We start from the raw sequence: 14373 nt of genomic DNA on the forward strand, positions 1-14373 counted from the left end.
CCCGAGAGTGTGCATTTACTACATGAAGCTAATCATACTTGAGTTATTTTACTAATACTATTTACATTAACGTTCCATTACTCGAGGATCCTCGCAGTACTTTTCGGCGGAGTACTTCCACACACACACACACACGCGCACACAGACACACACGCGCGCACAGACACACACGCGCGCACAGACACACACACACGCGCGCACAGACACACACACACGCGCACACAGACACACACGCGCGCACAGACACAAGATGGCGGACCGCCGTGCGAACAGTTTCTCCACAACAAAAAGGCCGAGTTAAACTTCTCCCGGACTTTGTGAACGACTCCGCCGCAGTGAGCGGAGACATGAGCGGCCCCCGCCGCGTCTGACGGCCCGTTTAACGGCCGCCCGAGTTCCCCGGGGATGTTCCGTGAGACCTGAGGCGGACTTTGGTCGTTTCACAGCGAATCCGAGACGGTAAGAACGGCCGTGCTGTTAGCTTAGCATCGTGCTAACCGTTTGTTATGGTCGGGTTCTCGGCGGTGGGACGGGACAGACCGGGAGACGGTAACCGAGGGAAGAGGGCGGTGTGTAGGGAAGCAGCGGGTGTATCCGGATGTGTTCGGGGGGGAATGGAGATTCGGTGTCGGCCGTGATGTACAGTGTTGAGCTAACGGCTAGCCGGGCTAATGCTATTACAGTTACATATGATCGTACTCACACAATACTACTACAGTACTACTACAGTACCGGTGCCTAATGTACTGGAAGATCACTGTAATACTACTACGGAAGTACATATTGCCACTGTGAAATAGTACTGTTACAACCTGCATGACTGCAGCACTACTGCTTTCAGCTACTGTACTACTATTACTTACTAGTACTTATTACCACTGGGCAGTATAAGTACACATTGCTTATGTAGGATTGGTCCTACTAGAGTACTGTGGAGGTAATAACACTTGCTGATAATGTACACAAGTACCACTGTAATATGCACTATAATAAGTATTGCTTCATTTAATATTAGATATTACTATAGAACTAAGTAAAGTGGTATTACAGTATTACTAGTAGTACTACTTCTTAATGTGACTGTACAGGAGTACCACGACACGACTACTACTGCAGTAATACTTCTTACTGCTGCTGTTCACCAAGTACTACTACTAAGTTTTACTATAGTTCTACTTCACAGTTCAATTGCGGTATTTGGTTTATTCTTCTACATAAATACTGCTCATTGCTACTCTACAGTACTTCTATAGAAGTACCAGTAATACTGGTTGCTTAGTATTGCTAGTTATACTTCCTGCTTTATGTATTAGTTGATTAGTAAAAATCCTTTTCATAAATCTAAATGTATCAGGTGCAGAGAAAAAGAAGAGAATATTCTTCATACTACTTGTACTAGATTTAAGTTCTTCTCGTGGTCCTGAACTCGCTTGTAGCTCCTGTGGTTCTGGTCTCCATTACGTGTGTGTGTGGATGTGTTCTGGTTCCACAAGCCGTTATCGACTAAAGCAGATTATTATCAACTTTGAGTTTAAGCTTCACACTAAACTCACCGTGTGCACATTCTCATGAAGCACTTATCTATGAATGGACCGTCCAAAGGATGCGAGTCACCTAGAGGTTCAGGCTCAATGTGGGCCAAATGTATTGATCACACATGCACACACACACATGCACACACACACATGCACACACACACACACACACACACACACACACGATGATGACAACAAATCGATAGAAGCACTCTGGATCATTGAAAACCAGCCATTTGCAGTGTGTGAATAACTCAAAATGAATGATGCTTGTTACCCCAAAATCAACCATGTTGTGATCAGGACTCCAACGTGAAGCTTTAAAGAAACGATAAAACGGGCCCTGATGCATTCGAGTGCTGGTTTGGATGTTGGTTACCGCGGCAACGCCTGCGAGGCTGGCAGCATGTAGGTCAGCCTTCAGAGTTTCTTTTCTTTGTGGGAGGCTGAAGACTCGTTCGTCGGTTTGGTGATTTGGTGATTTGCATATTTTTGGGCACTTTTGTGATTTGGTGCTTTGATGACAATGTTTCTGATAATGTTCCTTTTGAATAGAGTTGAGAGAGAAGATGCGCTCAGCATATTGTTCAAAGTGAAGAAGTTAAACAATTCACAACGTTTTTTATCTCTGGTTTTGATTCCTATTTCAAAATAAAGTTCTCACCTCAATTTAATGTGACGCAATCTGGTAAAAATGATCGATTTGTGGAAAGACTTTAGACTAAAATGATGATAAAATAAAAACTGTTGATGGTAAAAAAATATCCCATGTGATAATCTGTCATTTCTGAATAGATATGTAGTGTGTGTGTATGTGGATATTTGTATACAGGTGTTTATATGTATGGACACACAGCATCGATCAGAACGTGTGTGTGTGTGTGTGTGTGTGTGTCCCAGTCTGCCTGCAGCAACTGCTGCAAAGCATTCTGGGAACAGGAGAAGGGAGGCGGCAGCCTCCTCTCCTCTTACTCCCCCTCCCCCTACTGTCTCTGCCTGCTGATTGGCTGCCGGTCGGCCCAGCTGACTGCTCTCTGTCAGACAGACGGACAGAGACAGAGACGGGAGGTGATGGAGGCTGCAGCGATGGGGTGAGCTGCCATTTTCTGTTCCTCGACACACAATCCCTTCTTCCTTCATTCATCTGTCCTCTGACTGTTTTCATCTTCATGTCAGAGGGATTATTGAGAGAGAAAGGGGGGGTGAGGGGGGGGGGTGTGAGGGAGGGGGATAAGCGGGAGGTTGTTCTTTGCTTCTCATTGTCTGGTGTCTGCTGTGTGTGTGTGTGTGTGTTTTCTTCTTTGGTTTATTTGATTGTGTGTTTCCTGTAACGGGGGAGCGAGGGAGGACGGGTGGAGCAGGGAGGGATGGGAGGGATGGGAGAGAGGAGGGAGAGAAAATGGCCGACCGGTGATGGAGGCAGAGGGAGGAAATGAAAGAAGGGTGGAGGTGGGGATGAGAGGAGCACAGGCTGCTTTCCATTGTGTCCTTTGATGTCCTCCTTTGTTCCAGCTGATCCAGGATCAGACCCATCGCTGTTATTGATTATGTATTGATGATCGAGGAGTAGTACTCTCGAGGACATGGAGTACTCTGTAGATGGCACGTAGTACCGTGTATATGACATGTAGCTCTGTATATATTACAGCTAGTTGTGTGTTGTGATCAGTTGGTGAATCATGTGGCGATAAAACAGTGACATCAGTGTTTGTAGCTGAGAGGAAACATCACATGATGCTGAGACACACACACACACACACACAGGTTCTGTTTAATTCATGCAGGCAGAGGAAATACTCGTCTCAAACTGGAGACACTGAGGTTTGCGTTCCTTCGTCCTTATTGGCCCAACGAGTCACCTGTCCCTCAGCCGACGAGCTGATTGGCTCCACAGTGACTCTGTTTGTGCTTCACTTAATCTCTAAATGTATTTGTGGGTTAGGGCGAGTGATCAGAGTGGTGCTAAGCTAACCATTAGCCAGCTGTACACGGCTTCTAAAGTCTTTCCCTGCCAAGTACTACTGCACTGCAGTACTACATTCTCATTGTAGCCCAGGGCTCAAGTACTACTGCACTGCAGTAGTACATATCCAGTGTGTGATGGCTCCTGCTTGTCCCTGCAGGTCACAGCTGGGGTCTCCAGCATGGCGGCAGCGTCTTACGACCAGCTGCTGAGACAGGTGGAGGTGTTGAAGATGGAGAACTCCAACTTGAGACAGGAGCTGCAGGACAACTCCAACCACCTGACGCAACTGGAGAGTGAGGCCTCCAACATGAAGGTCAGTACACAGGGTCTCAAATACTGCTGAAGTACAGCTAGAATACTGCAAACAATACTCCTCAAATACTGCACATAATGCGGCTAAATCTAATGCTATAATACTGCACACAGTACAACCAAAATACTGGGCAAAGTACTGGTTACATTTTTAGTTGAGTCTGATTACAGTAATTATTAGTTTTGTCAATACTACAGCTGAGCTTATTCGTTACTTCTGTACAAGGAGGAAGATTCAAAATGTCTCTGTCACATAAACTCTGTCTCTTTGGACCAGAATAGACGTTGGTCTTTCCCTTGTTGGAGTGAGACATTTGTTCGTTTGAGGATCTTTTTTTTCACAGAGGACTCAGGAAACCCGTCAGAGTGAGATGTCTGTCGTCTCCGCTCCGTTGTTTGTGTTTCACTTCCTGTTGTGATCTTGTTTCCTCTTCTGTTTTGTTTTCAATTCATCACATTTTATTAATTCTATTCTATTTTCAGATTGTTACTTTACTATCCTATTAAGATACATTTTTCAAAGTTTTCTCTCCTTTTTGTGTATTTAGTGTTTATATATGTGTTTAGTTTTCTGCTTTAATTTTTTTTTTAATTTGATTTATTATGAATCTAGTTCATATCCAATTTGTTTATCTTGAGTTATGTTTTTTTCATGTTCGTAATCTCTACATCGTCTTATTTTCTCGTCTGTCTGTGTTTTATTTTGACTTCTGGGTTTTATAGTCATGTCCTTCCTTTCAAAACTCTCGCTCACTTCCCGTTTCCCGTTTCCTGTTTCCTGTTTACTGTGGATGAGAAAACAGATGGACAGTGTGAGTCGCGTTAGTTTCCATCATGTCGCTGTATGAACGCTGTCGCTTCATCGTGGTGAGTCGAGACACAAAGACGATGCTGAAGAACTGGGCGAGAGACGGAGAGCGTGAACCTGTGATTACGTGTTATTCATCACAACAACCCTGTTGTTATTGGGATTCATTTCTTTAACACTTATGTTGTGTCATTAAGAATGCGCTCCGCTGTCGGCAGACCAGAAACACACTGTGATTTTTTGACCTTTTATTTTTTTAACTCGTGTAAAACAGGAAGTGCTGAAGCAGCTGCAGGGCACCATAGAAGAAGAGTCAGGGGAGGCGTCTGGCTCTCAGCTGGAGCTAATCGAAAGACTGAAAGGTAAACAAAATAAAAACACAAGTGTGTGTGTGTGTGTGTGTGTGTGTGTGTGTGTGTGTGTGTGTGTGTGTGTGTGTGTGTGTGTGTGTGTGTGTGTGTGTGTGTGTGTGTGTGTGTGTGTGTGTGTGTGTGTGTGTGTGTGTGTGTGTGTGTGTGTGTGTGCGCGCGCGCGACACACATCTGAGACCTTTGTCTCGCCTCCAGAGATGAGCCTGGAGTCTGCAGGGTTCAAGCCCAGGTCGAGGCCTCCTCTTCCCCTCTCGTCCTCCTCCAGCTCGGCCTCTTCTGGCTCCGGAGCTCCTGGAGGAGCAGCAGGAGGATCCAAAGCTGCAGGCCCCTCCGCGCCCACCGGCCTCCCCAGGAGAGGCCCACCGCCGACGGGCAGGGACCAGGAGCGCTGCCTGGAGGAGCTGGAGAAGGAGAGGTACTGCAGAGAGTACTGCCAGGGGTAATATTAGTACTACTACTCCAAATACTGGTTGGTTTAATGCTGCCACATACTTAGTTACACAAACAGTAGCCTGCCAGTAGTACTGCAGTTGATGCTGTACTAGTACTTCTACAGATTGTACTGAAGCTCTTAGAACAGCCAGCAGCACGGTTGTGAGTACTAATTGACGAATTATTCGTGGTTTTTGTTGAGTTTCTTATTGAGATTTAAGCAAATAAAATGTGTGCCCCTCCCGATTGGTTCCTCTGAATCTCTGCTCTGTGATTGGCTGATGCCCCTGACAGGTCTCTCCTGTTGGCTGAGCTGGAGAAGGAGGAGAAGGAGAAGGACTGGTACTACGCTCAGCTGCAGAACCTCACCAAGAGGATCGACAGTCTGCCGCTCACAGAGAATGCAAGTACTTTTTTACTGGTACACATCGCTAAAAACTACAATACCCATAAGCCCCAGCAGCTCTGCTGAGGCGCCATGTGACGAGAGTTTCCTCTTCAGTTCACCCTGCAGACGGACATGAGTCGGCGTCAGCTGGAGTTCGAGGCTCGTCAGATCCGCTCTGCGATGGAGGAGCAGCTGGGCTCCTGTCAGGAGATGGAGAGGAGAGCTCAGGTGAGGTCTCACCTGGAGGCTGTTACACCTGTTTGACCCGTTTGACCCCCGACCTCAACACCTGACCTTTGTGTGTGCTTCTTCAGGACCGCGTGTCTCGTATTCAGCAGATAGATAAGGACATCCTGCGGCTGGGAGCACGATCGCAGGTAAACTTACCTGTTCATTATAATAATATCCACTTTGTGTTATTGTGGTCCTCTACATAATATCTCTCTCTGTCCAGGTGGAGGAACGTCAGGGGTCGACCGACAGCATCGGATTGGCCTCCGCTCAGGTGATTGTCCTTTTTGTTCTTACTCAGTCTTCTTGACTTGTCTCTTTATTTAAATCTCTTTTTGATGTGTGTTGTTTTTCATCCTCCTCCAGAGCTCCAGCATCCAGTTGGACCATGAGCCAGCCAATGAGACAAGCTACTCTGTGCCTCGACGAATCACCAGCCACCTCGGCACCAAGGTCATTAAATCTGCCTAGCAACACTCAACAAATACTCTGTTAGGGTTAGGTGTATAAACCTCTACAGGTGGAGATGGTGTATTAACCTCTCTACAGGTGGAGATGGTGTATGAACCTCTCTACAGGTGGAGATGGTGTATGAACCTCTCTGTCGCCCCCTACAGGTGGAGATGGTGTACAGCCTTCTGTCGATGTTGGGGACTCACGATAAAGACGACATGTCGCGGACGCTGCTCGCCATGTCGAGCTCTCAGGACTCGTGCATCGCCATGCGTCAGTCCGGCTGCCTGCCGCTGCTCATCCAGCTGCTGCACGGCAACGACAAGGACTCCCTGTTGCTAGGCAACTCGCGCGGCAGCAAGGAGGCCCGTGCGCGCGCCTCAGCGGCGCTGCACAACATCGTGCACAGTCAGCCCGAAGACAATAGGGGCCAGCGCGAGATCAGGGTGCTCCACCTGCTGGAGCAGGTACGCCACTACTGCGAGGAGTGCTGGAGCTGGCAGGAGAACCACGAGAGGGGCGTCGACCAGGAGGACAACCCCAGTGAGTGATGTCACACTCACGACAACCAATCGGGAGGACAGACCGCTTTGCACGATATATTCCTTTTTGTGTGTGGGTCTATAGAAGCTGCACAGGACATAAACACTATTTAATATGTATTGTGTCTTCAGTGCCGTCTCCAGTGGAGCATCAGATCTGTCCGGCTGTCTGTGTCCTCATGAAGCTTTCCTTTGAAGAAGAACATCGACACGCCATGAACGAACTGGGTCAGTGTGACATCATCGGGCTCTCTGAGGTCATCCCGCTGCTCCTCTGGTGTTCACACCCTCCGTGTGTCTGTGGGTTATTTGTCCCTGCAGGTGGTCTGCAGGCGGTGGCTGAGCTGCTGCAGGTGGACTGTGAGATGTTCGGTCTGAGCAGCGACCATTACAGCGTCACGCTGCGGCGGTACGCCGGCATGGCGCTCACCAACCTCACCTTTGGAGACGTCGCCAACAAGGTGGGTGAGAAACACACACACACACACACACACACACACAGCTGTGTCTCTATAGCCAATCAGATGACCACGTTGTCCTTCCCATCAGGCCACGCTGTGCTCCATGAAGGGCTGCATGAGAGCGATGGTCGCTCAGCTGAAGTCTGACAGCGAGGACCTGCAGCAGGTGAACCCACCTGTTCTTTATCCATTGATGGGCTGGTCGTTACACTTTGTAGTAGAATACAAAATAGAGTTTATTGATGACGGCGTCTCTCTCCAGGTGATAGCGAGTGTCTTGAGGAACCTGTCGTGGCGCGCTGATGTCAACAGTAAGAAGACGCTGCGTGAGGTGGGCAGCGTGCGCGCGCTGACCGGCTGCGCCCTGGAGGTCCAGAAGGTGAATAATAACAACCCTCTGAAACGCTCGCTGACAACTCAAACCGCTCTTCAATGCAGAATTACATCATTTATTTGCATCTTCGTTTGTTTGACTTGGTTTTAGTTTTTAGTTTTAGACATTTTGTATGCAATGTGTTTCCATGCAAAACACACGATTAAAGCTCCACGTCTGAGAAAAGATAATTACTTTACTTTTAGTGATTGTTTGAAGTTAAACTTCTTTTGCTGCGTCAGGAGTCGACCCTGAAGTCCGTGCTCAGCGCCCTCTGGAACCTCTCGGCTCACTGCACCGAGAACAAGGCGGACATCTGCGCGGTGGACGGCGCGCTGGCGTTCCTGGTGGGGACGCTGACGCACCGCAGCCACACCAACACGCTCGCCATCATCGAGAGCGGCGGCGGGATCCTCCGCAACGTGTCCAGCCTCATCGCCACCAACGAGGCGCACAGGTAATCGACCCGCAGGTGGCAGGCAGCAGGGCGGGCATGTTGAACAAAGTAGACACAGATGACACCTGAATGCATCACGACCAGAGCCTGAACACATCTTAAGGGGACTGAAGTGAACTTGGTCGGTTAGCCGTTAGCTGTGTGGAATGACATCATCACTTTGTTTACACTCGGGTTCAACATGGCTCCATTACATCATTATTAGTTAGTAGCAACAATAATACCAACACCCACTGTTTCTAAGCTGCGTCCCTGCGCGTTGTCTTGCAGGCAGATCCTGCGAGAACACGGCTGCCTGCCGACTCTGCTGCAGCACCTCAAGTCCCACAGTCTGACCATCGTGTCCAACGCCTGCGGGACGCTGTGGAATCTGTCGGCCAGGGACACCAAGGACCAGGAGGCATTGTGGGAGCTGGGCGCCGTCGGCATGCTGCGTAACCTCATTCACTCCCGGCACAAGATGATCGCCATGGGCAGCGCCGCCGCCCTGCGCAACCTGATGGCCAACCGGCCGGCGCGCTACAAGGACGCCAGCGTGGTGTCCCCGGGCGCCGGCGCCCCGTCGCTGCACGCCCGCAAGCAGAAGGCGCTTTTTGAGGAGCTGGACGCTCAGCAGCTGTCGGAGACTTTCGACAACATCGACAACCTGAGCCCCAAGGCGGCGCACAGAAAGGGGCGGGGCTGTAACGGCGCCGCAGGGGCAGCGACGCGATCTTACACCAACACGCCGGTGCTGTCCAGCCCGAAGAACGCGGACGGCTCAAAGAGGCCCGGCGAGGAGGTGGCGTACGGCCGGCCCGTGTTCCCGCCCAGCGTGCGGGCGTCCAGCGACAGCCTGAACAGCGTGACCAGCGCCGACGGCTACGGGAACCGCGGCAAGACCAAGCCCTCGGCCGAGCCCTTCTACTCGTCCGACGAGAGCGCCGCCAACAAGTGCTGCGTCTACAGGAAGTACCCGGCCGACCTGGCGCACAAGATCCGCAGCGCCAACCACATGGCGGACGACGACGGCGGCGAGCTGGACACGCCCATCAACTACAGCCTGAAGTACTCCGACGAGCAGCTGAACTCCGGCAGGCAGAGCCCGAGCCACCGCGAGAGCGACGAGGACGACGAGCTCCGGCTGAGGAGGCGGAGAACCGACGGCGCCGACCCCGCGCTCGCGGGCGGCCGCGCAGCCTCCGGCGGTCAGCCGCGCTACGCCGCCGCCGCGACCTCGAACTACGGCGCCGACTCGGCGGTGGAGCAGCCCATCGACTACAGCCTGAAGTACGGCGCCGAGGCCGCACGCAAACCGCTGCTCCGGCCCGAGGAGAAGGCCGCTGCCTCAGCCCCGCCCCCTCCGTCAGCCGCCGCAAACAAGCTCCGCCCCCCGCCGCCCCTGTCTGCCAATCGGACGGCGCCAAAGGGCCACCAGGAGTTGACGCAGACTTACTGCGTAGAGGACACGCCCATCTGCTTCTCCAGGGGCAGCTCGCTGTCCTCGCTGTCATCGGAGGAGGACGACGAAGACGGCGATGTCATCGGGAGGAAGAGGAGAAGCAGGCGGGGCAGCGGCGGTAACGATTACCCAACACTTCCTGTCAGCGAGAAGGACGCACAGGAGCAACAGCAGAGGCAGCAGAAGGAGGCGGAGAGCCAGACCGCCACCGCAGCGGCCGCCGCCGCCGCCGCCTCCTCCGCCCCCTCCTCACGAGGAAGACGTGGTCACCACCACGGCCACGCCCACCACCATCACCACCACCATGGTCCTTCGTCGTCGGGCGCCAGGACTCCCAAGAGTCCTCCGGAGCAGCCGTACGCTCAAGAGACGCCGCTGATGTTCAGCCGCTGCACCTCCGTCAGCTCTCTGGACAGCTTCTCCACCTCCTCCATCGCCAGCTCCGTCCGCTCAAGCGAGCCGTGCAGCGGCATGCCGAGCGGCGTGGTCAGCCCCAGCGACCTGCCCGACAGCCCCGGTCAGACCATGCCGCCGAGCCGCGCCAAGACGCCACCTCCGCCTACGCGGAGCACCAAGGAGGAGGAGCGGAGCAAGAAGAAAAAGGAGGAGGAGGAGGAGAGCAGCGCCGACGTCCTGCTGCACTTCGCCACGGAGAGCACGCCGCACGGCTTCTCCCGCGCCTCCAGTCTGAGCGCGCTCAGTCTGGACGAGCCGTACATTGCAGCAGAGATGATGAAGGAGGAGGAGGAGCATCAGCAGCAGCAGCAGCAGCAGCAGCAGCAGCAGCAGCAGCAGGAGGAGGAGGACGAGGAGGACGAGGAGGAGGGAGGAGGAGACGATGGCGTGAGGAAGGACGAGGAGGGAAACAAACCCATCCTCGACGAGTCGGACGACGACGAGATCCTGGAGCAGTGCATCAACATGGCCATGCCCAAGTCGTCACGGAAACCAAAGAAGCAGCAACAAGCAGCGCCACGGAAACCCAGCCAGCTCCCCGTCTATAAGCTCCACCCACCTCAGAGCCGCGCCCAATCACAGCAGAGGAAGGATGTGCCTCAGCCGCCGGAGGAGGTGCCGAGAATTTACTGCGTGGAAGGAACGCCGCTCAACTTCTCCACCGCCACATCGCTCAGTGACCTCACCATCGACTCCCCGCCCAATGAGGAAGCAGCTGTGGCGCCTGTAGCCCCACCTCCACCCGGCCAGCGGAGGGGGGCGGGACTACCCGAGGGCGAGAATGGCGACGACATCCTGGCGGAGTGCATCAGCGCCGCCATGCCCAAAGCCAAGCCCAGAAAACCGGTCCGAGCGTCAGTGAACAGCGAGCACCTCAAAGCCCCGCCTCCTCCTGCTCCGGCTCCGCCCCCTCTCGCCCTGCAGCAGCAGCAGAAGAAGAAGCCGACGTCTCCGGTGAAGCCAATGCCGCAGCGGGCGGCGTACAGCGTCGCCGCGGCAACCGCTGCCAGAGCCAAGCCGGGGTTCGCCTTCGACTCGCCGCACCACTACACGCCCATCGAGGGCACGCCGTGCTGCTTCTCACGCAACGACTCCCTGAGCTCGCTCGACTTCGACGAAGACGACTGCGGCGACAAGGACACGGAGAAGAAAACCAGAGAAGAAGAAGGCAGGAAGAGGAAGCAGCAGCAGGCGGCGGCGGCGGTTTTCCCTCGGACCAAACCGGCGCCCAACGCCACGGCGTCTGACGAGAGGCAGAAGTTCTCCATCGAGGACACGCCCGTCTGCTTCTCCAGGAACTCGTCCCTGAGCTCGCTGAGCGACATCGACCAGGAGAACAACAACAAGGAGTTCGCTCCGCCGCCCGAGGAGAAGGACGGAGGCAAAGCGGGAGGCAAGCCTCCTCAAGAGGAGACGAAGCCCCGCCCCCCCGTGGCGAGCTGCTATGCTCCCATCGCGTTCCACGTGGAGGACACGCCCGTCTGCTTCTCCAGGAACTCGTCGCTCAGCTCGCTGAGCATCGACTCGGAGGACGACCTGCTGCAGGAGTGCATCAGCTCCGCCATGCCCAAGAAGAAGAAGAAGGCCGCCAGCGCCGCCGGCCCCGTGGCCACGCCTCCTCCCGCTTCCAAAGCCGAGGACGATATTTTGACCGAGGAGGAGCCTTCGGAGGCGCCCAGGAGCCCCACGTCCCCCGATTCGGAGACGTTTGACTGGAAGGCGATCCAGGAAGGCGCCAACTCCATCGTCAGCAGCCTGAACGCAGCCGCCGCCGCGTCCTCGTTGTCGCGGCAACCGTCGTCCGACTCCGACTCGGTCCTCTCCCTGAAGTCGGTGGGCTCGCCGTTCCGCCTGCCAGCAGCCAATAACAACGCAGAAGAAGACCCAGAGGAGATGGAGGAGGTGGCGATGAAGCGGGGGGCGAGGATCCTGAAGGGCGGGGAGCGCAGCACGCTGGAGGCCAAGAAGAAGAAGGAGGAGGTTGAGGAGGAGGAGGAGGCCAAGGCCTTGAGAGGAGGGAAGAAGGTGTACAGGAGCCTGATCACGGGGAAGCCGAGGGCGGAGCCATCCGCGAGGGGGCGGAGCAAGCCCAGAGCAGCCGCTGTGGCCAAGCCTCCCGGAAGCCTCGATGGCGCCGACAGAGGAGGCGCGTCCTCTCGCGACTCCACGCCGTCCCGCCCTACCGCTGCAGCCAATCAGAAAGGAGGGAAGACGCTGCAGACGCCACGCACGGCGTCTCCAGGAAGTGCGTCGTCGTCGTCCTCTTCGGCCTCCAGGCCTGCCAAGCAGAGCGGGGGGGCGAGGGGCGGCGGCATCCCGAGGAGCGAGTCGGCGTCGAAGGTCGGCGGCTCTACGGCGGCCAAGAAGCCGAAGGCGGAGCCTGAGAAGGCGGCGCCCGAGAAGCCGGCGCTGGTCCGTCAGTCGACCTTCATCAAAGAAGCGCCGAGTCCCACGCTGAAGAGGAAGCTGGAGGAGTCAGCGGCGGCCGGGACGGGGGCGGAGTCGCCGACCAGCCCCGATGCTCCGTTGCCGTCGACGACCAGGCGGCACGACATCAACCGCTCACACTCGGAGAGCCCCTCTCGCTCACAGGAAGTGACGTCATCACGGTTCAGCCGCACAGGCACCTGGAAGCGGGAGAGCAGCAGCGGAGGCGGAACCGGCAAGCACGCAACCTCGCTGCCCCGCGTGGGCACGTGGAAGCGGACGGGAAGCTCCTCCTCCATCCTGTCGGCGTCATCGGAGTCCAGCGAGAAGGGGCGGAGCGAGGAGGACGGCGGCGCCGCCAGGTCCAACGGGACGTGGAGGAAGGGGAAGAGCGGCGGCGATTCGGCGGCCGGACGCTTCTCCGACAAGTCGGAGGACGTGTGGGTGCGTCTGGAGGATTGTCCCGTCAACAACCCGCGCTCCGCCTCCGCCCGCTCGCCCACCGCCAACGCCCCCCCCGTCATCGACAGCCCGGCGCCCTCCAAGATCCCCTCCTCCTCCTCCTCCTGCTCCTCCTCCAACCTCAACCTGCGCCGGAGCTGCGAGAGTCTCGACGACAAGCCGCCGCCGCCCGAATGCCCGACACCACCACAACAACAACAACAACAACAACAACGCAGTCAGCAGCGCAGCGGCGCCGTGGCGGCTCGGGTCAGCCCCTTCAACTACACGCCGAGCTCCAGGAAAGGAAGCTCCGACGTCAACGCCACGCCCCCAACGACCACCGTCCCGTCGTCCTCGTCGACCTCCACGACCCCCACACGACCTTCACTCATCCCCACACCCGTCACTAAGAAACGGGAGCCGAAGGGCGGCGAGGGCGGCGGCGGGGGGGCGGAACGCGGCTCGTACATCGTGACGTCAGTTTGAAGAGAAACGGACAGAAACGGAGGAAGTGTAAATACGGAGAGTGTACAGGAAGTGCGTCTGCATTTAAGCGCTAGCCCCGCCCCTTCACCCCCCTCTTCCCCTCATTGGCTCCTCTCACCTGCCACTCATGGTTCTTTATTCGAGGAGAGCAAACTTTAAAAGTAAACTTTTTATGTTTTTATACCACTAAAATGATAAGTAGCGCTTAGCTCCGCCCCTTTCTGCCTGTGTTCCTGCATGGCCCCGCCCCCCTAACAATGACAGTTACCACGGTGATGTTTCTGCTAGCTGTAGCAGTTGAAGACGATTCTGCTCTTTGGGACGGTTTTTTTTCACATTTTGTTCTGAAAAAAAAATCACAATAGATTTTTCTCCTGTCGTCGGGTAGAAATTAATTTATTCTCTCCGTGTGGAGACAGCTTGGTGGTTCAACATGTAACGATTCCCAGTTTGAGTGTAAAATAATCTCCACTAAAGCTGCTTTGAATGAGACGAGGAAACTTCTGAGAGAACAAATAACACTGTAAACGTAAGTTATTGCTGTAAAACCGTAAGAACCTTCACTTAAGCACATAATTTAAACCAGAATGATTTTTGCCAAAAAGAGTTTCCATGGCTGTAACTTTATTTTCACTGTTTTTATGTTCGTGGAAGACGAGTCGGAAGCAAAAATGTTTTTGGTGAAATGTTAAACTGATGAACAATAAAACATTTTAGCTGCAAACTCTTCTGGTTGTTTGATTGTGAAAATGATAGAAATGAATGAAGCTTAATAAAAATTTTTTTTAAA

The 14373-nt window shown here is 54.2% G+C and overlaps 1 protein-coding gene across 3 annotated transcripts; it reads left to right on the forward strand.

The window, feature by feature from the left end:
* The first annotated feature begins 216 nt into the window (after positions 1–216).
* apc (APC regulator of WNT signaling pathway) lies at positions 217–14362 on the forward strand. Of its 3 annotated transcripts, XM_037485149.2 has the most exons (16): positions 2469–2626; positions 3659–3814; positions 4896–4983; positions 5188–5407; positions 5719–5827; positions 5927–6040; positions 6127–6189; positions 6267–6317; positions 6410–6496; positions 6661–7039; positions 7171–7266; positions 7360–7499; positions 7588–7665; positions 7762–7878; positions 8115–8329; positions 8600–14362. In XM_037485149.2, exons 2-16 carry the CDS (start codon positions 3680–3682, stop codon positions 13581–13583), a joined length of 6876 nt encoding a protein of 2291 aa, XP_037341046.2. In that variant the 5' UTR covers positions 2469–2626; positions 3659–3679; the 3' UTR covers positions 13584–14362. The 3 variants fall into 3 exon arrangements, with proteins under 3 accessions (XP_037341047.2, XP_037341046.2, XP_037341045.2); XM_037485150.2 differs by lacking the exon at positions 2469–2626 and adding an exon at positions 217–459 and having other exon boundaries at positions 7171–7499; XM_037485148.2 differs by having other exon boundaries at positions 7171–7499.
* Positions 14363–14373: the final 11 nt, after the last annotated feature.

The sequence above is a fragment of the Pungitius pungitius genome, chromosome 18 (assembly GCF_949316345.1).
Source record: "Pungitius pungitius chromosome 18, fPunPun2.1, whole genome shotgun sequence".
NCBI classification, from domain to species: Eukaryota; Metazoa; Chordata; class Actinopteri; order Perciformes; family Gasterosteidae; genus Pungitius; species Pungitius pungitius.

Bases quoted from the DNA above. Each gene is read 5' to 3' on its own strand.
- apc (XM_037485150.2), top strand. From the start codon at position 3,680: ATGGCGGCAGCGTCTTACGACCAGCTGCTGAGACAGGTGGAGGTGTTG. The intron at 6,041-6,126 runs GTGAGGTCTCAC...GTGCTTCTTCAG, and splicing joins AGATGGAGAGGAGAGCTCAG to GACCGCGTGTCTCGTATTCA. The intron at 7,040-7,170 runs GTGAGTGATGTC...TTGTGTCTTCAG, and splicing joins CGACCAGGAGGACAACCCCA to TGCCGTCTCCAGTGGAGCAT.